This window comes from Setaria italica, chromosome IV, assembly GCF_000263155.2.
Source record: "Setaria italica strain Yugu1 chromosome IV, Setaria_italica_v2.0, whole genome shotgun sequence".
NCBI classification, from domain to species: domain Eukaryota; kingdom Viridiplantae; phylum Streptophyta; class Magnoliopsida; order Poales; family Poaceae; genus Setaria; species Setaria italica.
The window spans coordinates 22,847,896-22,871,725 of NC_028453.1; the positions used below are offsets into that span (position 1 = coordinate 22,847,896).

General features: G+C 43.3%; 1 protein-coding gene and 1 pseudogene across 2 annotated transcripts; both read right to left on the reverse strand.

Moving 5' to 3' along the window:
* Positions 1-19,365: 19,365 nt before the first annotated feature.
* Positions 19,366-20,998, reverse strand: LOC101757034. Of its 2 annotated transcripts, none has more exons than XM_022825817.1 (4): positions 20,839-20,998; positions 20,484-20,705; positions 20,199-20,330; positions 19,366-19,617 (listed from the first exon to the last, which is right to left on the reverse strand). In XM_022825817.1, exons 1-4 carry the CDS (start codon positions 20,848-20,850, stop codon positions 19,558-19,560), a joined length of 426 nt encoding a protein of 141 aa, XP_022681552.1. In that variant the 5' UTR covers positions 20,851-20,998; the 3' UTR covers positions 19,366-19,557. The 2 variants fall into 2 exon arrangements, with proteins under 2 accessions (XP_022681552.1, XP_004965432.1); XM_004965375.3 differs by having other exon boundaries at positions 20,163-20,330.
* A 1,192-nt stretch (positions 20,999-22,190) lies between these two features.
* On the reverse strand, positions 22,191-22,907 carry LOC111257070 (annotated as a pseudogene).
* Positions 22,908-23,830: the final 923 nt, after the last annotated feature.

The following is a 23,830-nucleotide window of genomic DNA, read 5'->3' on the forward strand; positions in this document are numbered from 1 at the left end:
CCGGCATGCAGGCCTTGGATCTGAACTCGCAGGTCCACAAGTTCCCCGACATCACCTCGTACTCGGACTTCCTCCGGGGACACAGCGGCGGAGTTGCTCGAGGGCGCGGCGCTCGTACCCTCGGTCTTCACGTGCCCCGCAATGGCGGCGGAGGCAGCAGAGGAGGCGGTGGCACGAGAGGTGGCGGCGCCAGGGGGAGTAGAGGAGGCTGCGCCGGGGGGAGCAAAGGTGGCGGCACCGGGGGAACCAGATGTGGCGGCGCCGGGGGGAGCAAGGGTGGCGGCGCAATCCGTGGCGGCGGTAGTGGCTCCAGCAGAGGTGGTGGTCGCGCGACTAGGTCCTTGTTCATTGGATCCGCGTCTGATGGTGGTGCCGGCAGCGGAGGACGCGGCGAGTACGTGTCAGTGGGCGTCATCGAGGTGGAGCCATTGCTGATGAAGAAGGTTTCTTTGATCTTGAGGAAAGAACCCCCCAGATGGTGCTGATGGCGTGGAAGTGATCTTTCCGGGCTCTAAGGTACTAATCTAAACTTGAGATGAAGCTTATATGTTTATGCAATGATGCTGTGTTGATGCTTCAATTGATGGTAGTATGCCATGTTATGTGCTGATTGTTGTGTTGGGATACAAGGTAGGCTACGCTAGCGGAAAATAAAAATTTTCTACCACGTAAACTAGGAAAACTGCCATATATGGATTACGAGATTACCACACGACGCACTGGTGCGGAAGATGTAGAATCGCATTGGGGCAGCGAAGTCGATCAGCGTAGTCAAACACGTAGTCAATCACGTCAACGTCGAGCAGCTCCTCAGCAGCTCGTCCACGTACAACGAGGTCCTCCTTATGTTGCGGCTTGTCGTGGCTCGTCGGCGGCTCGTCCAAGTGCTGCAGGTGCAACACCTCCAAGGTATCCACACGTACAGGGAGGAAGCGTCGCAAGCCAGACTGCTAGGTCCATGAGTTGCAACGAGGCGAGGACGTGGGAGGCGCGGCAGCTGTGGTTCGGCCAAAAGGGGTGAACCCTAGGGCGCCCGCACCCCTCTATATATAGGGGTCCCTGACGGGCCACAAGATCCAAGGCCCATTAGTACTCCTAAACCTAGTCCAATTCGGATCATATCCGAATTGGGCTTCCAGCCCTTTAAGTGTGTGACCCTTTAAGTACTTAAGAATGTTTTTCACCGCTTTCCAGTGACTCACCCGGATCAGACTGGTGTCTGCTTGTCATACTTAGCGCATATGAAACATCTAGGTGAGTACTTATCATTGCATGCATGATAGATCCGATAACCGAAGTATATGGCACTCTACTCATGCGATCCTGCTCATCAGTAGTCGAAGGACACTGAGTCTTGCTAAGATGTATGCCATGTGACATAGGCAAGAACCCTTTCTTTGCCTCTTCCATGTTGAACCGTTTCAACACTTTGTCAATGTAAGTATCTTGGCTTAATCCTATAAGCCTTCTCGATCTATCTCTATAGATTTTGATGCCCAGAATATATGCTGCTTCCCCTAAGCCCTTCATCAAAAAATTATTTTTTAGTTAAGTCTGTACGGACTCAAGCATAGGAATGTTGTTTCCAATCAGTAATATGTCATCCAAATATAAGATTAGAAATACTATAGAGCTCCCACTAACCTTGTTGTAAACATAAGACTCTTCTTCATTCTTAATGAAGCCAAACCCTTTGACCACTTCATCAAACAAATGTTCCAACTTCTAGATGCTTGCTTCAACCAATAAATGGATTTCTAAAGTTTGCATACCTTTCCAGCATGGTTCGGATCGACAAAACTCTCAGGCTGCATCATATACACGTCCTCAGTTAGATTTCCATTCAGGAAAAGTTGTCTTGACATCCATCTGCCATATCTCATAATCAAAATATACAGCTATAGCTAGAATAATCCGAATAAATTTAAGCATCACTATGGGCTAGAAGGTCTCATCGTAGTCAACTCCTTGAACTTATCGAAAACCTTATGCGACAAGTCGTGCTCTATAGATGTGAACATTTCCATCCATATCTCTCTTCTTTTTATAGATCCACTTGCACTCTATGGCTTTAACACCATCAAGCGGGTCAACCAAGCTCCAAACTTGATTGTCTCCCATGGACTCTATTTTAGATTGCATGGCAGTCTGCCATTTGTTGGAGTCTGGGTCCATCATTGCTTCTGCATATGTCGCAGGCTCATCATTGTCCAACAATAATATTTCCCGCATTTCGCGGAGCCTTGCCGACCTTCGTGGTTGTGGCGGTGCTTCTCTTGCCATGGGTATCTCAACTTGTTCTGCTACGTTAGCATCACTCGTTGATTCTTGCTCGATCGGCTCATCCCGAACTTCTTCAAGATGCATTGTCTTTCCACTCTTCTCCCCTCTGAGAAACTCTTTCTCTAGGAAAACACCGTTCCGAGTGACAAACACTTTGCCCTCTGATCAGTTGTAGAAATAGTATCCTAATGTTTCCTTTGGATATCCCACAAAATGCACTTATCCGACTTGGGTGTAATCTTGTCTGACTGAAGTCGCTTGACAAATACTTCACATCACCAAATCTTTAGAAAAGACAAACTGGGAGTCTTTCCAGTCCACATCTCATATGGTGTCTTAACTACAGATTTAGACGGTACTCTATTAAGTGTGAAAGCTGCTATTTCTAGAGCGTATCCCCAAAATGATAACGATAGGTCCGACTGGCTCATCATTGATCGAACCATGTCCAACAAAGTTCAATTATGTCGCTCGGATACACCGTTTCTCTGAGGTGTTCCAGGCGGCGTAAGTTGCCGAACAATTCCACAACTCTTTAGATGATTGCTAAACTCGTGGCTCAAATACTCGCCTCCATGATCAGATCGTAAGGCCTTAACTTTCTTACCACGTTAATTTTCAACTTCATTCTGAAATTCCTTGAACTTTTCAAAGGTTTCAGACTTGTGCCTCATCAAGTAGACATAGCCATATCTACTAAAATCATCAGTGAAAGTTATGAAGTATTGGAAACCTCCTCTAGCCGTCGTGCTCATTGGTCCGCATACATTGCTATGTACGAGTTCCAACAAGTCTACTGCTCTCTCAGGAAAACCTATGAAAGGTCCCTTGGCCATCTTGCCTAGCAAGCAAGCCTCACATGTCTCTTATAATTCAAAATCAAACGAAGTTAAAAGTTCATCAGAATGGAGCTTCTTCATGCGCTTTTCACTTATATGACCCAAACGACAATGCCATATGTAGGTAGGACTCAAATCATTAGGCCGAGGCCTTTTAGCACTTATGTTACAGACAGGTGAATCATCAAGATTTCAAACAAACAATCCATTCACAATGGGTGCAAAAACCATAAACATATCATTCTTAGAGATCACACAACTATTGTTTTCACTCGCAAAAGAATAACCATCCTTCATCAAGCATGAAGGGGACATAATGTTTCGACTTAAACTAGGAACAAAATAACAATTATTCAACTCCATAATAAATCCTAATGGGAGGTGGAGTTGCATCATCCCGATGGTCAATGCAACAACTCTTGCATTATTGCCCACGCGGAAATCAACTTCTCCTCTTTCTACGCTTCTACTTCTTATCAGTCCCTGCATCGAATTGCAAATATGAGCAACCGATCCGGTATGAAATACCCAAGAATTAATAATTGTATCAGCGAGAAATATGTTGTCTATAACATTAACAACAAGCGTACCTGAGGTGGGAGTACTCTTACTTTCGCCATTCTTCAACGAAGCTAGGTACTACTTGCAATTTCTGTTCCAGTGACCAAGTTCGTGACAATAAAAGCACTCTTTGTCTGGAGCAGATTCAGATCCAGCTTTAACCTTGGGCGCTGGGTTTGGCTTGGCAGCCTTGCCCTTCTTCTTCCAAGAATTGCCCTTCTTCTTAAAGCTATGCTTGTTCTATATAGCCATCATATGGCTGCTACTAGCACTTTTTCTTAATGTCAGTCTCTACTGTTTTAAGCATGCCACACAGTTCATTCAGACCCTTCTCCGTCCCATGCATATGATAGTTTGAAATGAAGTTCCCGTAGCTAGACAGAAGAGACGAAAGAATGAAATTAGTGACCAACTCTTGGCCCAGTGGGAAGTCCAGCTTCTCCAACCGTTAAGTGTAACCAACCATCTTGATTATGTGTGGTCCTCCTGTTGCGCCTTCTGCTAGCTTGCTCTCCACAAAGGCCTTAGACACATTGAACCTTCCAGTCCTGGCTTGTGTCTGTAACATGTCTCTAAGCGCAACGATCATATCGTGCGCCTCATGGTTTGTTTGGAACTGCATCTGCAGCTCAGGTTCCATGCAAGCAAGCATAAGGCAACTTACTTCGAGGTTAGCATCACATGCTTTCTTGTAAGCATTCTTAACAGCAGCAGGTGCATCATCAGCAGGTTCTTCTAGTAATGGGTTGTCTAGAACATCTTCCTTTTTCTCAGCCCTAAGAACAATTCTCAGGTTATGGATCCAATCCGAGTAGTTTGTTCCATTCAATTTGTCCTTCTCAAGGACCGAACGCAAAGCAAACGGTGTGGTGTTGCTATGTGCCATCTACAACAAAATAATAATGCAAAATACTAAGACAAACGTAACCATGACAGATCAAATCATATTAAACTATTTAACAGAATCTACTCCCACTAAAATCAATATCCCTCTATTGATACTTAGTGATTCAGGATCCACAACTAACAAGTCTACTAGTGAGCTTTAGCATCACCGCTAGCAGGCAAGGTAGATCGATAAGCAAACTTCTTGCTAATCATATCACATATTACTCCTATTGTTGGGTGACATCTCCATGTCTCGGCGCCCGACCTTGATGCCCTAAGGTCCTTAACCGTTAAAATGACCTTGTTAAGCAAACCAACCCTTATGCGTGTAAGTATCCGATACAAACCCGTCTAGTCAAGGAAAACTAGAGACACCCTAATTTCATAGACCCACCACCAATTGTACAAGACATGGGATGGTTCAAGTTTTAGTTGGGAGGGCACACTAACTTAAAATTTGCGACGGATCATTCTACTTCTAACATCACAACATGTAAGAGTAAAACAAAATAGAATAGCATGCACACAGTTGTGACACGGTATGGCCCGATTTCTAGTGGTGATCTCCATCTCCATAGAATCCGTTCACCATGATGATCTCCATCCTTCCAGTGATGAGTCCTCCAGGAACTAGTACACGCTATTACATCTAATAGCTAGTAAAGAAGATTACATAGTTGCGTGGATCATCACAGATTGGCACGCAGGCCATTAAATACACTAAGGTGATAATACATATGGCTCTAGCCGTATTGCCATACGTGTGACACGTAGGTCACGAATCAGTTACACACATGCATAACATACACAAGGGCCATACCGATCACAAAATCCTGCAAAACAGAGTTAGGCATTCTAACGTTCCAAACTTAAATGGCCCGAAACTCCATCTTCCAAGCCGAATTTGGAAAATCTGATTTCGCCAAAAATGGCCAAGTAGTTGAATTTTATGTGTAACTTTTTCTGTATATCAATTTTCATATAAAATTTGCCTCAATCCGAGATCGTACCGAAAAGTTACGGCTGTTTTACCGAAGCACACGCATACGGCAAAAATTCCGACCCGGTAGTAGATCCAATCTACTATTGCGCATCACATGCACCTGGCATATGAACCTGGATTTCGATTCAATCAATCACATTGATCTTCGCTCGCTGCAACTGGCATTACGTGTATCACTTAACTCCGATGGTGGAAATCTGACCGGTAGGAGTATGTCGTTACACAACCATTGTAGCAAGAACACAAAACCAGGTCATAGATCAATCTGAAAACTCGCATATCTCCATATGCACACATCCCGAATCCATAACAAAACACCTACAACTCTGATACTACTGTTGGGATACGAGGTAGGCTACGCTAGCGGAAAACAAAAATTTTCTACCACATAAATAGGAAAACTGTCGGATATGGATCACGAGATTACCACTCGACGCACTGGTGCGGAAGATGTAGAATCGCATCGGGGCAGCGAAGTCGATCAGTGAAGTCGAACACGTAGTCGATCATGTCAATGTCGAGCAGCTCCTCAGCAGCTCGTCCACTAATAGCGAGGTCCTCCTTATGCCGCGGCTCATCGGCGGCTCATCCAAGTGCTGCAGGTGCAACACCTCCAAGGTATCCACACGAGCAGGGAGGAAGCGTCGCAAGTCGGACTGCTAGGTCCACAAGTTGCAATGAGGTGAGGGCGTGGGAGGCGCAGCAGCTGTGGTTCGGCCAAAAGGGGTGAACCCTAGGGCGCCCCCACCCCTCTATATATAGGGGTCCCTGACGGGACTATAGGTCTGAGACCCATTAGTACTCCTAAACCTAGTCCAATTTAAATCATATTCGAATTGGGCTTCTAGCCCTTTAAGTGTGTGACCCTTTAGGTTCATATACGTATGGACATGGTCTGAGTACTCCTACTCGACCAATATTTAGTAGCGGCCTCTAGCAAAACATGCTAACTCCTATACGCTTACGAAGATCATATCAGACAAACCATCACAACATCACGTACATGCTATTCCCTTTGCCTTATGATATTTGGTCTAGCTCCAAGCCGACCACTCTTTCTTGATGCTGTGATTTGGAATCCCTTTCTAGGTTAACTCTTAACCTCACCTTGCATGGCCATGCATTTTCGGATTCGATCACTCGAGGGGCCCAGAGATATCTCTCTCAAATAGAGAGGGGCAAATTCCATCTTGATTGACCATGCCTCATAGAAGGCTTCTTGACAAACCTGAAAGCTACCTTTTATGACTACCCAGTTATGGTGTATTGTTTGATAGCCCCTAAGTAAGCCGATCCACATCTTGAGTACATGCGACAGACTCAGGTCTAAGGACAAAGCGTACACATTGTGTAAAGAGAGAACCACTTCTCGTGTTGGATCGGTCCTAGCACATGTCTCCACATACGCCTACATTATTAGTTTGATATCTCCATATCCATGACTCGTGAAACATAGTCATCAACTAATACATGTGCTAGTCTAATATTCATGTGTGTCCTCACATGAACTCCGACTAGGGACAACTTTAGAATAACCATACAAGTAAAGAGTTTCACATACAGTTCACATAATTGCAAATCAATTCAAGTAGCCTTTAATGGATATTTAAGAAACATAATATAAATCATGGATACAAATGGAATATCATCATCTCTATGATTGTCTCTAGGGCATACCTCCAACATAAGATGAAGAAGAAGAGGAAGAAGAAGATGGAGAACAGGGGTTCCCTTTTGACTGTGATGACAGCCCAATTAGTACAAATAGCAGGAAGAGGGTTAGTTGTACTAGCACTAGGTCCACTGCCACAAGTCCTGGAAAGAAGACTAAGAGCCCTATGGTTCAGATTATGGACAAGCTAGTGAGCTAATGGGTTGAATCTGATGATAGACATCATAAGATGTTGAAGAAGAAGGTGAATGAGAAAGCTAACAATGAGTCAAAGGAAAGAGCAGAGTTCAAGAAGTGTCAAGAATTGGCTTTAGAATGTGGTGCTGCTCCTGAGAGTATTGAGTACTATGCTTGTCTGACAATTTTTAAAGATGGACTGCACAGAGAGTTTTTCTGCAACATACCAAGTCCTGAAGCTAGGCTGATTTTCTTAAAGAGATGGTGCGAGGAACACGAGATGTACTAGTTTAGCTATGTTCATCATTGTTGGAGATATCATAATGTTAGTTTATGTTGAACTGAGTTGTTTGCTGCTAAGAACTGATTGAATAAAATCAATATTGTGCTGTTGTCTTAGTGGCTATTATGTGCTAACCTTCCTCATGCTCTTAACATTACTAACCTCTGCATTCTTTATGGTTTAGGATGCTAATTCTTCAACTGAGTGTTCAAGTGATGATGAGGATAATCATACTGATATGAACCCGCTACGGTTGATTCCCGATCTTTCGATGAGAGGCGTGGGATAACTCGATTGGTCGATGGAGACGACGTTCACGGCCCGACTACAGCCTTCCAAGCTGCGCCTTAGCAACCGATACAAGTGATGATGAGGATAATCATACTGATATGAACCCGCTACGGTTGATTCCCGATCTTTCGATGAGAGGCGTGGGATAACTCGATTGGTCGATGGAGACGACGTTCACGGGCCGACTACAGCCTTCCAAGCTGCGCCTTAGCAACCGATACACACCCTCCAATGGCTACCGTGATCTTGTGGAGTGCGTCACCCGGCCACTAGTGCACTCATCCTGCAAGCAATCAAAGAACTAGCAAGAACAAGTATAACAAGTACTGAATTTACTAGATGAAGATGAAGGTTTCCAACTCAATCTCAATAAGGTGGGGTTCCGAAGATAAGAAGACGGGCGGCTGATCCAGCACGCGCGCTTACAAGCAAGTAGCGAGAGCTAAACTTGATCTAAACAAAACCCAATCTGTTTGTGGCGGCTCTAATCCTTACTAATTCCTAGGAGGACGACCAAGAGGGTGTTGGGGTCGTGCTCCAAACCTAGGAGATCTCCCTAATGGACCCAACTTGATACATGGCTCATTGGGCCAAAAAAAGGTGACGCAGCACCAGAAAACCTATCGGTCATTGCGACCGCCTCAGACCAGATATAGACTTGAGTCTAGATTCATATGAAAATAGACTTCATAACAAATCTGTGAAGTACTTGAACGTCCCAATCCGAGTCCGTATGTGACCGTGGTGACCATCACAATTTGATACTGTCCTGGAGTCCGAATCCAGCCTGGGCGAGTCCTTTTCCCTTTCGGACTTCTCCATGGTTCCTAACCAAAACAAGAGTGCACGCATCTCCATGGTCTAAATAGGATGGACAGGAACTGAAAAGTGAACTTACTTGATGATTAAGTTGACGAGCATGGGCGCGAGTAATAGGACCAGAAACTGGTACTTGTGTAGGTGTGGATGTATCGTTGGTGTTGATGTCCTCATCATCCTCCCCTTCTTGCATTTGAGTCGTCCTTGACTCAAGCTATTCTTCTTCTCCCAAATATTGCTTCAAATCTGCAATGTTAAATGTGGGACTAATCCCAAAATCGGCAGGTAGATCGAGCTTATATGCATTATCATTAACTTTCTCCAACACTTTAAAGGGTCCATCAGCCCGAGGCATCAATTTAGACTTTCGCAATTCAGGAAACCTATCATTTCTCAAGTGCAACCAAACTAAGTCACTAGGTTCAAATATTAGTTCCTTTCTACCTTTATCAGCACCAAACTTATATTTAGCATTCATACGCTCTATGTCTTCTTTAGTTGTTTCATGCAGTTTTAACATCAATTCAGCACACTTAGTAGCATCAAAATTTAATTTTTCAGAAGATGGTAAAGGCATCAAATCAATAGGAGCACGAGGCAAGAAACCATATACAATCTGGAATGGGCACATGTTTGTAGTAGAATGCAGCGAACGATTATAAGAAAATTCAATATGAGGCAAACAATCTTCCCACATCTTAATGTTCTTCTTTAAAACAGCCCGTAACATAGTAGACAAAGTTCTATTGACAACTTCAGTTTGACCATCAGTTTGGGGATGACATGTAGTAGAAAATAAAAGCTTAGTTCCTAGTTTTCCCCATAAAGTCTTTCAAAAATGACTAAAAAATTTAGCATCACGATCGAAATAATTGTGTTGGGCACACCATGCAAACGAACAATTTCTCGAAAGAACAAATCAGCAATATGGGCAACATCATCAGTTTTATGACATGGTATGAAATGTGCCATTTTAGAAAATCTATCAACAACCACAAACACACTATCATGGCCCTTCCTAGTCCTTGGCAAATCCAACACAAAATCCATAGAAATATCTTCCCAAGAAGCACTAGGAACAGGTAGAGGCAAATACAAACCATGTGGATTTAATCGTGACTTAGCCTTTTGGCATGTCGTGCAACGAGCAACAAACCTCTCCACATCTCTTCTCATCTTTAGCCAAAAGAAATGACCAGCAAGGACGTCCTCCATTTTCTTCGCTCCAAAATGCCCCATCAAGCTACCTCCATGCGCTTCCTGTAGCAATAACAAACGAACGGAGCTAGCTGGAATGCATAGCTTGTAAGCTCTAAACACAAACTCATCACTAACGATGAATTTGTTCCATCCTTTTCCATCTTTGCAATGCAGCAACACATCTTTAAAATTAGCATCAGTAACAAATTGGTCTTTAATTGTTTCTAATCAAAAGATTTTGTAATCAAGTTGATTCAGCAAAGTATATCTCCTAGACAAAGCATCAGCAATAACATTCTCTTTCCCTTTCTTGTGCTTAATAACATAAGGAAAAGATTCAATAAATTCAACCCACTTAGCATGTCTACAGTTCAGATGTCCTTGACTACGAATATGTTTCAAAGATTCATGATCAGAATGAATAACAAATTCTTTGGGCCACAAGTAATGCTGCCATGTTTCTAATGTGTGAACAAGAGCATACAATTCCTTATCATAAGTAGAATAATTCAGAACAGGCCTGCTCAATTTTTCACTAAAATATGCAACAGGTTTGCCTTCTTGTAACAAAACACCACCCAATCCAATTCCACTAGCATCACATTAAGCTCAAAAGTCTTATTAAAATCAAGGAGTTGGAGGAGGGGTGCATGTGTCAACTTATCTTTCAGCATGTTGAAGGAGTTTTCTTATACTTGGCCCCACTAAAAGGCACTCCCTTCTTCGTAAGCTCATTTAATGGTGCAGCAATGGTGCTAAAGTCCTTCACAAAACGGCGATAGAAACCAGCAAGTCCTAGAAACTCCGCACTTGTGTGATAGTCTTTAGTACAGGCCATCCCTGTATAGCTTCTACCTTAGCTTGATCAACCCCAATTCCCTGTGGAGTCACAACATAACCAAGAAAAGACACTCGATCGGTGCAAAAGGTGCACTTCTCGAGGTTACCAAATAAACGCGCATCTCGTATAGCATTAAAAATAGCACGTAAGTGATCAAGGTGGTCATCCATAGATTTGCTATAAATCAATATATCATCAAAATAGACCACAACAAATTTTCCAATGAAAGCACGAAGAACCTCGTTCATTAATCTTATGAAAGTACTAGGTGCATTAGTTAACCCAAAAGGCATGACTAACCACTCATATAAACCAAATTTAGTTTTAAAGGCAGTTTTCCATTCATCTCCTAATTTCATACGAATCTGGTGGTACCCACTACGCAAATCAACTTTGGAAAACACAACAGCACCACTAAGTTCATCAAGCATGTCATCAAATCGTGGAATAGGGTGTCGATATCGAATTGTGATATTATTGATAGCTCTACAATCAACACACATACGCCATGTTCCATCTTTCTTCGGCACTAAAATAACCGGAACAGCACAAGGACTAAGAGACTCACGCACATAACCTTTGTTGAGTAGTTCTTGCACTTGTCGCTGAATTTCTTTCGTTTCTTCCGGATTTGTCCTGTATGGCGCACGGTTTGGCAAAGATGCACCAGGAATAAGATCAATTTGGTGCTCAATCCCTCGTATCGGTGGCAGCCCCGCTGGGATCTCACTTGGAAACACATCAGCATACTCCTGCAAAATGTTAGCAACAACAGGAGGCAAAGAATGCTGCATGTCGTGAACCGAAATCAAAGCATCCTTGCATACCAAAGCATAGGCAACAGAAGTGGAAGCAACCAATTCATTAATATCAGATTTAGTAGCAAGCAAGCAATGTCCTTTCAATCTTATCTCATCTTTCTTACTACTAATAGATTTGACATTTTTTCGCTCTCGGTTTTAGTTTTCTTAGCTTTAGCAACATCATCACGCACAATAGCTTCAGGAGACATAGAAAGCAAAACAAATTTCTTATCATGGTGTATGAGAGAATACTGATTTGATCTACCATGATGCATACAATCCGTATCAAATTGCCATGGTCTACCTAGCAGAATATGACAAGCTTCCATAGGCACAACATCACATTCAACAATGTCATGATATGATCCAATAGCAAAATTAATTCGCACCAGTCTCGTTACCTTAACCTTACCGCTATTGTTGAGCCATCGAATGTGATATGGATGTGGGTGCGGTTTGCTTGTAAGTGCAAGCTTCTCCACCATATCGCTGCTAGCCAAGTTGTTGCAGCTACCTCCATCAATTATCAAATGGCACGAATGTTCTTTAATGACACACTTTGTTTGGAACAGTGTATGCCGCTGATTTTGCTCCGCCTTCTCCATTTGTGCGCTAAGCACACGTTGTACAATGAGGCTCTCATAATGATCTGCATCCTCTGCACCAATCTCCTCTTCTAGTTGTTCCTCACCACCTGCATGGTCAGCAGCAAGCAAACCAAGTGTATCTTCATCAAAATCACTAGCAGAGGAATATCCACCATCTTCTTTGGCCACCAAAACACGCTTGCTAGGACAGTCACGATGCACGTGTCCAAAGCCCTTGCATCGATGGCACTGAACATCTCTTGTTCTACCCGTGGATGCAACTGAAGTGGTACTAGTGGCTGGTTTCTAGGCAGTCTTGGTTGCTGAATTTGTGGGAGGAACACGTTGCTTGTCGCTGGACAGAGATGGTGGTGCCGGCCGACTTGGAGAGGGAGCGGGTGGAGGTGCACATGTGGTCAAAGAGGTAGTCGTGTGCGGCTGCCATGATGTAGATTTTCCTGCAAAAATATTAGTCTTGGTGCTAGCACGTCGCCCCTGCACTTCCCTTTCAGCTTTACAAGCAAGATGAAACAAATGGGTTACGTTAGTATAATCTTTATAAGCAAGGATGTTCTGAATTTTACGGTTTAAACCACTCAAAAATCTAGCCATAGCAGGTTCTTCACCCTCCTCTAAGTTACAACGCAGCATACCCATTTGTAACTCCTGATAATATTCTCCTACACTTTTAGCATCCTGTCTCAATTGTTGCAACCTATTTAAAAGATCACGTGCATAGTAAGAAGGAACAAATCTAGCTCGCATGACCCGTTTCAAAGCATCCCATGTTTGTGGCATGTTATTAGGATTTTTCTTGCCATGTTTTATCCACCAAACAGAAGCAAAATCAGTGAACTCACTAGTAGCAGCCCTAACACGTGTATTTTCAGGAAACTCATGACATGCAAACTTTTGATCAACAACAATTTCCCAAGTAATGTAAGCATCAGGATCATATTTACCATCAAAAGGAGGTATCTTAAATTTTATCTTACTGAAACCATCATCATTATTATGTACCCCGTGTCGTCGGTAACCACCCATACCTCTGCGATTATTGCGTAGTCGTTTGCGATCATGAGCATCTGAGTCATCTTGTTCAGTATCAGCATCCCAATTGTCCTCGACACGCTCATCCTTGTTGTTATCTCCATCATGTCCATTAGTGGTTTTGGTGTGCATCTCATCAAAGCGCCTCAAAATAGCATCAAGGCTTTTGTCAATACGAGTGACTGACGTCTCCCGCCCTGTAAGCTTGGTGTTGGTGGCAAGTTGCATAGCCTCCAACTGCCCAATCTTCTCATTCGTCACCTGCAAATCATCATCGAGCCCCTCGACGTGCCCCTTCACTAGCTTTTCAAAATGTTGTATGATGCCCTTGGTGCGGGGAGAATGTGGCATATTCTGACTATCCTCTGATCCTGTCATGGTTAGATAAACAAAGGCAACAAGAAAACAGGTGAAGAAATAAAAACCCTACAGCTACTAGGATGTAGCTACTTCAAGGCGCTCACTCTCAACCCGTTACACAAGCTCTTACCAATTCTTACCTTGCTCAACAGGGGGGACGGCTACCAACAAGTCTGCAATCGTGGAATGAAGTGTATCGGTGCTGCAACAACAGAACCTGTCAAGTTGTAGTCAAAATATATGGAGCTATAGGTGGGCTGAAGCTAGGAAGTACTAGCACCACGTTAGTCATAAAAGAAAGCTGAATAATCGTTCAATAGTGGTACTGTGCTGGTCCTAGCCTAGACCATGCTAGAGACGTGATCCTGGACACAAGGAATGTCACAACACACCACCAAAAAATAATAGAGAAGCACAACAAACAGCCCCTTTTCTTCCTTTTTTTTCTTTCTTTTCTTCTTTTTTCTTCTGTATTTTTTCTTCTTTTTTTTCAGGGGATCCTCAAATCTGATTATAGGAACAAAAGGACTTCACAAGAGTCACACACCACACAAACTTTTTCCGAAAGGATAGGAATCAGATTCGGACTCAAGATAGCAACAAGGCAGCTGTCAATTCGGACTCCAAACTGATTCCAACTCGAACTCAGCACCACGTTGGATTTGGTCTTAAACAAAATCAGAGTCCTAGTCAAACTTAAACATAAGAATGTATTCAGATCCAACCAATAGAAGGTTTTATATGGTAGCACACGGCTGTGACCAGAACGTGATAAGAACTCGAAACTCTAAAGGACTAAAACTAAGACTAGGAACACGACACAACCGATGCAATCGAAAACTCAATAGCCCTAAGTAAGCAGTGCTAGCAAAGGCTCAAAGGGTTTATAGGATTGCGGGTAAACTAATCTACTAATTTTTTTGGCTTTTTTTTGACTATGGAAAAGTAAAACAGCGAAGGATTGGAAGTCTCTCATCCGATAAACCTTGCTCTGATAACCAACTGATATTAACCTGCTACGGTTGATTCCCGATCTTTCAATGAGAGGCATGGGATAACTCAATTGGTCGATGGAGACGACGTTCACAGCCCGACTACAACCTTCCAAGCTGCGCCTTAGCAACCGATACACCACCTCCAATGGCTGCCGCGATCTTGTGGAGCGCGTCACCCGACCACTAGGGCACTCGTCCTGCAAGCAATCGAAGAACTAGCAAGAACAAGTATAACAAGTACTGAATTTACTATATGAAGATGAAAGTTTCCAACTCAATCTCAATAAGGTGGGGTTCCGAAGACAGGAAGACGAGCGGCTGATCCAGCATGCGTGCTTACAAGCAAGTAGCGAGAGCTAAACTTGATCTAAACAAAACTCAATCTGTTTGTGGTGGCTCTAATCCTTATTAATGCCTAGGAGGATGACCAGGAGGGTGTTGGGGTCGTGCTCCAACCCTAGGACATGTCCCTAATGGACCCAACTTGATACACGACCCATTGGACCAAAATAAGGTGACACAGCACCAGAAAACCTATCAGTAGTAAATTAGTCATTGCGACCGCCTCAGACCAGATATAGACTTTAGTCCAGATTCATATGAAAATAGACTTCATAACAAATCCGTGAAGTACTTGAACACCCCAATCTGAGTCCGTATGCGACCGTGGTGACCACCACAATTTGGTACTGTACTGGAGTCCGAATCCAGCCTGCGCGAGTCCTTTTCCCTTTCGGACTTCTCCATGGTTCCTAACCAAAACAAGAGTTCACACGTCTCCATGGTCTAAATAGGATGGACAGGAACTCAAGAGTGAACTTACTTGATGATTAGGTTGACGAGCACGGGCGCGAGTAATGGGACCAGAAACTGGTACTTGTGTAGGTGTGGATGTATCGTTGGTGTTGATGTCCTCATCACATACTATGGAAGATTTCTCTAGTGAAGATGAAACTATGGAGTTCATAATGCACTGTCGTAAGAGGAATCGGAAGTTCGTCGGTTTGCTGTTAATGTTCGGCATGTACTATGAATCTTACATACACAAAGCTCCAAGGAGGGTTGCAACTGTGATGAGCATTGAATGGGTAAATGAAACACTGTCAAGTACGACCTCTTGCTATAACATGTTTAGGATGAGTTGCCCATTATTTCATCAACTGCATAATTTATTGGTTGACTCATATGATTTGAGAGCAACTAGAGATATGTCAACAATGGAGGCTTTAGGAATGTTCTTGTGGATAATTGGTGCACCGCAGTCACTTAGACAAGTTGAGGATCGATTTGTGAGGTCATTGGAAACAATAAGCCGTACGTTCGACAAAGTGTTATGCAGTGTTCTTAAGCTAGCAGTAGATAATATTAGGCCATTGGACCCTGAATTTAAGATGGTGCACCAAAGATTACAAAACCCTCGGTTTGCTCCATACTTCAACAACTGCATAGGAGCTATAGATGGCACACATGTACCAGTTGTGGTGCCAAGTGATAAGGTGGTTCAGCATACAGGGAGACATGAATATACCACACAGAATGTGCTAGCTATTTGTGACTTCGACATGAGGTTTACATTTGTTGTTAGTGGATAGTTTGGATCGGTCCATGATATAAGAGTGTTAAGTGATGCCATAAAAAAATATGGTGACAAGTTTCCACATCCTCCTACAGGTACACTAGTTTCTATATGATACTCTCTACATTTGTACATACATGTTGTCTAGTTCATTTACCTAACAAGTTTGTCTTCATTTGTAGGCAAGTTTTACCTAGTAGACTCGGAGTATCCTAACCGTATCGGTTACCTAGCACCTTACAAGGGTATGAAGTACCATCTACCGGAGTTTCGTAATAGTCCAATGTCCAAAGGTATGAAAGAGACCTTTAATTATGCGCATTCATCCCTTAGAAATTATCAAGAGGTCCTTTGGAGTTTTGAAAATGAAGTGGCGGATACTGTTGGGTATACCAAGTTTTCCAATGCACAAGCAAAGCAAAATTATTGTAGCATGCATGGAAATTCACAATTTCATTCGAGATAATGGTATTGCCGATAGGGAATTTGATTTGTGTGATCGTGATGAAAATTTTATTCCAATGGTTGCAACATTAAACTGTGGAGGATATGGGACGAGTACCCGAGGAGATGAAGATAGAAACATGAATGCATTCCGAGATGAAATAGCTCATACCTTGTACAATAGATCGTAAACTATTAATTTCAATGTTATAAGGATAATGTACTTTTTATTTCATTTCGTGGTTATTGGACAGCAAGCAGCATGCGAGCAGTGCTGCATGCATGCGAGCGCAAGCAGAGCGTGCATGCGAGCACATGCAAGCACAGAGGGGCCACGGGTGCATGCATGCAATCGCGGGAGGGAGGGGCTGCGCAAACTGCAAACATGCAGGAGGGGTAGCGCGGGAGGAGGGAAGGAGGGCAAATGAGTCATTTTGCTCATTAGTGTTAAAGTTTAGTCCTCCACCCAAACACCCCATTTGCTAAACTTTAGCCTCTTCATTTGAGTGGGCTAAACTTTAACCCCTCCCACCCAAACAAGACCTTCTTTTTTTTTTTCCATGAATGGTTTCAGCTGAATGTTGTTCTTGACCATACCATATGTTGCTTCAAGAAACATGCACACACGAGGAAGGAAAATGTTAAGGAAAACTTTCAGATTATTGCTGCTGATCTTCCAATATTGTTTATTATTTAACAGTGGATGAATGATAGTGCATGATCACAATTTAAAGGTATTATGGTTACAAACTTATAATGCTCAGAGCAGCAATCATATACATGGGACTGGTACATACTTGAACTACCAGCTGGATGCAACCTTCTGAAGCTCACCAGCACAACTGGGAATATGTGCATCACGGACCCTTCAAGTATAGCGAAAGTCCAGATAACTTCCTAAACTATGTTTTGGTTCAATTTACTCTAAACTATACTATTTTGTTTAACTTACACCACAATGCAATTTGTCATTTTTGTTTCTTCATACACAATTTGAATTTTTATTTGAGACATTGCAGGGTGGGAGTGGACATCATAATCTATGTTAAAGATAATTTATGAATTTTTCATCATTAGTTTTTATATAATTTTGTATCTTAAGGATAAATTTTATTATTAAATATCCTACCCTATCAAAATAATGATAAAAAAATCGTAATATACCTTTTAACATGTCTTATGATGTCTGTTATCATCTTGAAAAATTTGAACTTAAGACTCCACTTATGCATGGAGAAGAAAAAGATAAATTATGCATGGTAGAAGATGTCAAGGAGTATACATTCAAATTTAGATGAATTTTTTATGCACATTTAGAGGTGCATCCACAGGCTGGGAGCAGGGTAGCACCCTAACCCGCAGAAGCACGTGAACCTTTCTCCCGTTTCTGCATCTATACCTCTTATATCTACTTAATGAATTGCCATAGATATGGGCACGCAGGAGGGCATATCTGGTGCTCCTGGGCCTTCTGGTGCTCCCGTGCACCCGACGGATGCACACTGTCGGATACATCGCGAACGCACCAGATGCACCAAGTGATGGAGTTAATGTTGGACCATGGGCACAATTTGCTGAAAGTGCAGGGGCTAAATGTAAAAGTGTTTCACCAGCCGGGTGCACGGGAGCACCGGATCTGCTCTCCGGCACGCAGTAGTGCTAACCTGTTATGACTTTGGATAGGGGGGTGTTTGGATACCCCACTAAAGTTTAGCACCTATCATATTGGATGTTTGAATGCTAATTAGGAGTATTAAATATAGACTAATTATAAAACTAATTGCACAGATGAAGTCTAATTCGCGAGACGAATCTATTAAGCCTAATTAGTCTATGATTTGACAATGTGGTGCTACAGTAACCATTTGCTGATGATGGATTAATTAGGTTTAATAGATTCGTATCATTAGTTTTATAATTAGCTCATATTTAGTTCTCTTAATTAGGATCCGAACATCTGATGTGACACTGCTAAATTTAGCACCTAGTATCCAAATACCCCCTAAATTTCTTCCCTACAATGGTTCCAGCCCTCCTACACTTTTTGGTTCCACAGATGAATTGTGTGATTTAGTATGATTTGACTCTGGTTACTAGTTCAATGCTTGGGTCCTGACTTCTTATGACAATTGATTGTTGCGTGTCTACATGAAAACTGAATGTGTTAACTATAACAGATACTTGTTTTATCATTTTGCTTCCTGTACTTCATAATTTTTTTTCTTTCTGTACAGCAGTCAGTGGTCAAGCACATAATATCACTTCAAGATGTAGGGATGGGACAAGAACATCACCAGAAATTTGGGAAGCCCTACGGGTTACATATACAGCTAAATCTCTGCATGTTTCACAATTTCTTGTGTGGAGACCACGTTAATTTTCTGCTGTCTGGCAGAACGTTATGATGCGTATTCATCTAAGGTATGTACAGTTACATTATATCTTTATTTTTTCCATTAATTTCACTGTGCGAAGGGATACTTGTGCCCCCAAGGTGTGATGGATTGCCAGTAGATTTATCTCTTTTTTCTTTCTGGGAAAGGCTCCGTTAAGTAAATGGCAAAATTCTTTGGCAAACTGCCATACCTTTGGTACAAATATGAAGTTGCAAAGTGATCATAAAGTGTCTGTTGAGAGTACTTTGATGGCAAATTTCTACGACAAACTTCATACCTTTGGTACGAAAATAGTACTAAGTTACAAAGAAATCATACTCAGTTGTCATTTATACTAGAGAAAGGATCCAAGCTAAAGACATAAATAAAACAATGGTACACAGAATTAGAGCAAAGAAAAAAGGGTGAAGTGATCCCTGCAGGATGGATAATTATTTTTGAACTGGAGAAAGAAAAGTAGGAATATATATAAAGCTACTTCACAGTTTCTCAGGCAATGCAGTCCAGACCCAGGCATCCAATCCACATACTCCAGACCACCTTCCTCATCTGAAAGTTCAACAGATAGTCTTTGTAAGACGAGCTAATGGGGTAAAGTTGAGTGTTATATTGTTTAATTTTGATGCAATCAATCCAGTTTCAATTAACAGAGTCACACAAATAATTTACAGATTAACAAGTCCATGCCTCCCATTGTGTAAAGACATTAATAAATTAATCTTCGATTCTGAAGGGAATGTTTCATAAACCGATAATTTTTTTTCTTGGTGGATATTAATTACAGCATGCAATTCACTATGCCTAATGGAGTCTTTTTTCGAATATGAGTGCTCAAGAGAGATACTTCGTAATTAGACTACATATATCATTTTAGCACCGGTCCAGCGTATACTTTGTCCATGCAGACAAGAGACACCAACATAATAAATGAAGAAATAAATTAAGCATGCTGCATGCAGGGAATCACAACTCTGAGCCCATGAGAATTAACTGGAAAGAAAGAATATAAGAAACAATTGTGCAAACAATTATTTCATAAAATAATATTTGGGACAAATAGCTTTATTTACTGTGTTTCTATATATTGTTCTGACCTTTTTAGGTTTTCGGTACAGCAGCGGTTGAGGTACCTTGTACAGGTCCTCATCCACAGGCTTACTAACAACCTTACGCTTCATTGGGTATGCTCCAACCTCAGCTTGCACGCCGCCGTCCTGCAGCTCGTCGGCACTGCAGTGCTTCTCTGCTTCTCTCCTTATCACCTGATGCACCAGTATAAAAAACAATACCAAATGAATCAGTGGCCTCCTAGCTATCGAGTTAAAACATTAGTGGACTATCAGGACTAATGAAGTTATTACGTTATTATGCAGAACTACCGGACGAGTTTTTGCTCGGCCTACGTACACACATACCTTGATCTGGGCTGGCTTGCGTTGAAAAGAGGGGGTCCTGAACAAGACAAGCGGTTCCCCGCAGGCCACACCCTTCTCGACGGCCGCAACAACGCCGTCGCCGCGGCGGTTCCAGCGCTTCATCAGCCTTGCCTGCATGGCGGAGTCGAAGTACTGCGTGATGGAGAGGTCGTTGCAGTAGTTCCACACCCCAAACGCCGGGATCTGGCAACCCATCATCCTCTGGCCCGGTATGGACAAACAACAACATACCCGCAGTCAGACACAGACAGAAGCCAAGAATTCTAGCAGAAACAAACGACAATTCATATGGTTACGTTCTTCCTCATGCATGTATATTCTTGTTTGGACTCACCTCTATCTCCATATCGTCGGAGCTGCAGGCTGCAGCTTATTTTCTCTGCCGAGCAGATCCAAGAGGAACGGATGAGCTGGTCAGGACATACAACAAAATTGAGGAGATAGTGTGTAGCGCAGAAAGGGCGGTGGTGCAGCGTGCAGATTTATATGGACGAGCATTTTGTCGTGGCGGTGGCAGTGCACGCAGCGGGAGCGTCCGCCATTGATGGCACGTAAACGGCAGGGAGCAAAAGGCTGGACAGCATGCAGAAGGAAAAGCAAAAGGTTCACTGCACGCAGATCTGCTGAGTAATATGGGTGCGTATAACGTATCCAGCGCCGCAGAGGGGAAGTAATGCAAAGTGTAATTAAGGGCATGCATAGGGCGGACAGTTTTTCAAATATTCTCTAGATTTTTTTTTTGAAACACGTCGTGTATGATATTATATACACGCATGGATTAATGCCCTATCAGAAATGCCCGCGCGTTAATATGGGTCCTTACTTTGCTCACGTTATTATTCGCTTGTTCCTAATATATTGGCTTCACTTCACAATATGTTGGTGCATTGTCCCAGTATACTAGTAGAAGACATTTGTGGGTGGCTTGATCCCATATGTTTATTATGTGGGACCCACACATGAAAATAATAAATCACAGCTTAACATCCGCTCTATCCATTCATTCGATTTCCCAGCCAGTCGCTGCCTCTTCATCTATCGGTACCACCCACGTCTTGCCCCATCCTCGCCATCGCCCAGGCGCTGTGCATCTTGCCACCCTCGCCGTCACCTAGGCAAGTGCTCGTCCTCCCCATGCCTAGCCTCATTCCCGCTTCAAGTGCTAGGCCACAGCACCTCTAGCCACCATGAGCAAGAGTGCATTCTCCTCTTCTTCTCATTTCCATCCACCTCCCTCTATAATCCACTCCAAATCTTTCCAATTGCAAAATCGAGCCCCCAATTGCTAGATGTGGAGGTCTTAGTTCCGGATCTGAAGGGGATGGACGTCATTGAGAGGGGGGGTGTGAGGTCCTAACCTCCACCCCTCTGTTTGCGTTGCCTGCCGACTGCCGCTGGCATGATGCCCTCGATGGAACATGGCTCTACTTGATTGACTGCAAGGACGCATTCGGCTCCTTATTTCCTTTCCTCCTCCTCCTCTCTCCTTCACCCCTTAGGTCCAGGTGGCGGGTAGGGCGGCAGCCCGCCAGGGCAAGTGGCGGTAGATCAATATCACTCTAACTAGCCATTTCGTATGGGTGTGGAGGCATGGCCAAAGCCCAAAAGCTAGTGTAAAACCATATGAAAGTGATGGATGGCTTGTGATTGACAATAGACCAGAGGGCAGCTGACCACCATTATCCGCTAAGCAACGAAAGTGAAAATAAGAGGGGAATGTGACGACAATGGCATGGACGACCAGAAGCTACCGTCATCCATCATCATGATCTCGTCCAACCCGTCCCAGATGTCCTGCTCCTTCGGCACTGGCCTCGCGCCGTGCTGCCTGGCCGACGCCACCACCACAAGAGCCACGTGCACCGGTGAGGACGCGTTCGACCTGCAAATGTCATGCAGGCTCTCGAGCAGTGGCTGCGGTAGGTGGTAGTGGCGGTGGTACGTCAAGGTCAGCGCTCAGGAAGGTGCGGGCTTGGGGCCGCGTCGTCGGGGAAGTTGAGCTTGGCGCGACGGCCCAGAACTCGACGACGGTGATGTTGTAGGCGCGCGCGGCTTCCTCGGCAGTGTCAAAGGTGTCGAGCCACTTGCACACGGCGTGGTGCGGGTCACGGATCTCCGCCACCCACTTGCCCCACGACCGCAGCCGCACACCACGGTTCTTGCTCACTCTCCTCCTCCGCCGCCGCCGTAGCTTGCCCACGCCCCTGCGACGGCAGCGCGGCTTGCGGACGCGGACTACTCCCCTCCATCGTCGTTGTTGCTGCTCGACCCGATCCCCACCACGGCAAGGAGCTCGCAGCTGCCGCCGGCGCACCCGTCCGCGCCGCACGTGGTGCAGGCGCACGCCGCGGGAGCTTCGACGGTCAATTGCAGTAAAGTTTGGGGATCTTTTTGCAAAATCATCAAGACATATTCCCAAAACTACGGGTTGATTATGAAAAAATTGAGAGACTTTTTTGCAAAACAATCACGACGGTTGGAAGAAACAACCGCAAGTACAGAAACTGCCGCCGCAGATTTTTTTTTGTTTGAAATTCATTTCACCGCTACCTTCATTATGTACATCATTTCCAAGATAGCTAATGACTTGCATATATGTTTGGAAATAACAAACAATAAAACTGTGCTGTATGGTTCTACTGTAATTTAAATGTTATGTTGCTTGCTTCAAATTTAATTTAAAAATATAATTTTGAAATATCCATTAAGAATAGTCTATATGTACATGCTTGTGAACCGTACGTACCTCCAAGAAAAGAAAGGGAAAATGGAAACAAAATTAAAAAGCATAGATTTAAATGTCTTTGCCACGCACACAATCGAGTGTGCCCTAACGCACAACTTCACTACCCGGATCCGTAATTTTCTTGGGGGAGGCCAAATATAAGGTTGTTTATTTCCTAATATAAGATGAGTGTTGTTCTAGCACGCGAGTCATAGTGTACTGTTCGTATTTTGAAGCCAAGAAATAAAACAAAACAAAAAAAAGGGATATATCGTGCTCGTCCACATGAGCGATCTGATCTGAACTTACATTTGTAAACGGAAGAAAGACTTATGTTCATGAAGAGAACTTGGCAAGAGAAAAGATAAGGATAACATAAAACCGTGGCAAGCAATTAGTGATGGAAGTTTGGGAGGGAGGGGCTAAACTTTAGTCCTGTCATATCGGACGTTCGGATGCTAATTAGGAGGACAAACATGAGCTAATTACAAAACTAATAGCAGAACTCCTAAGCTAAATCACGAGATGAATCTATTAAGCCTAATTAATCCATCATTAGCGAATGGTTACTGTAGCATCACATTGTCAAATCATGGACTAA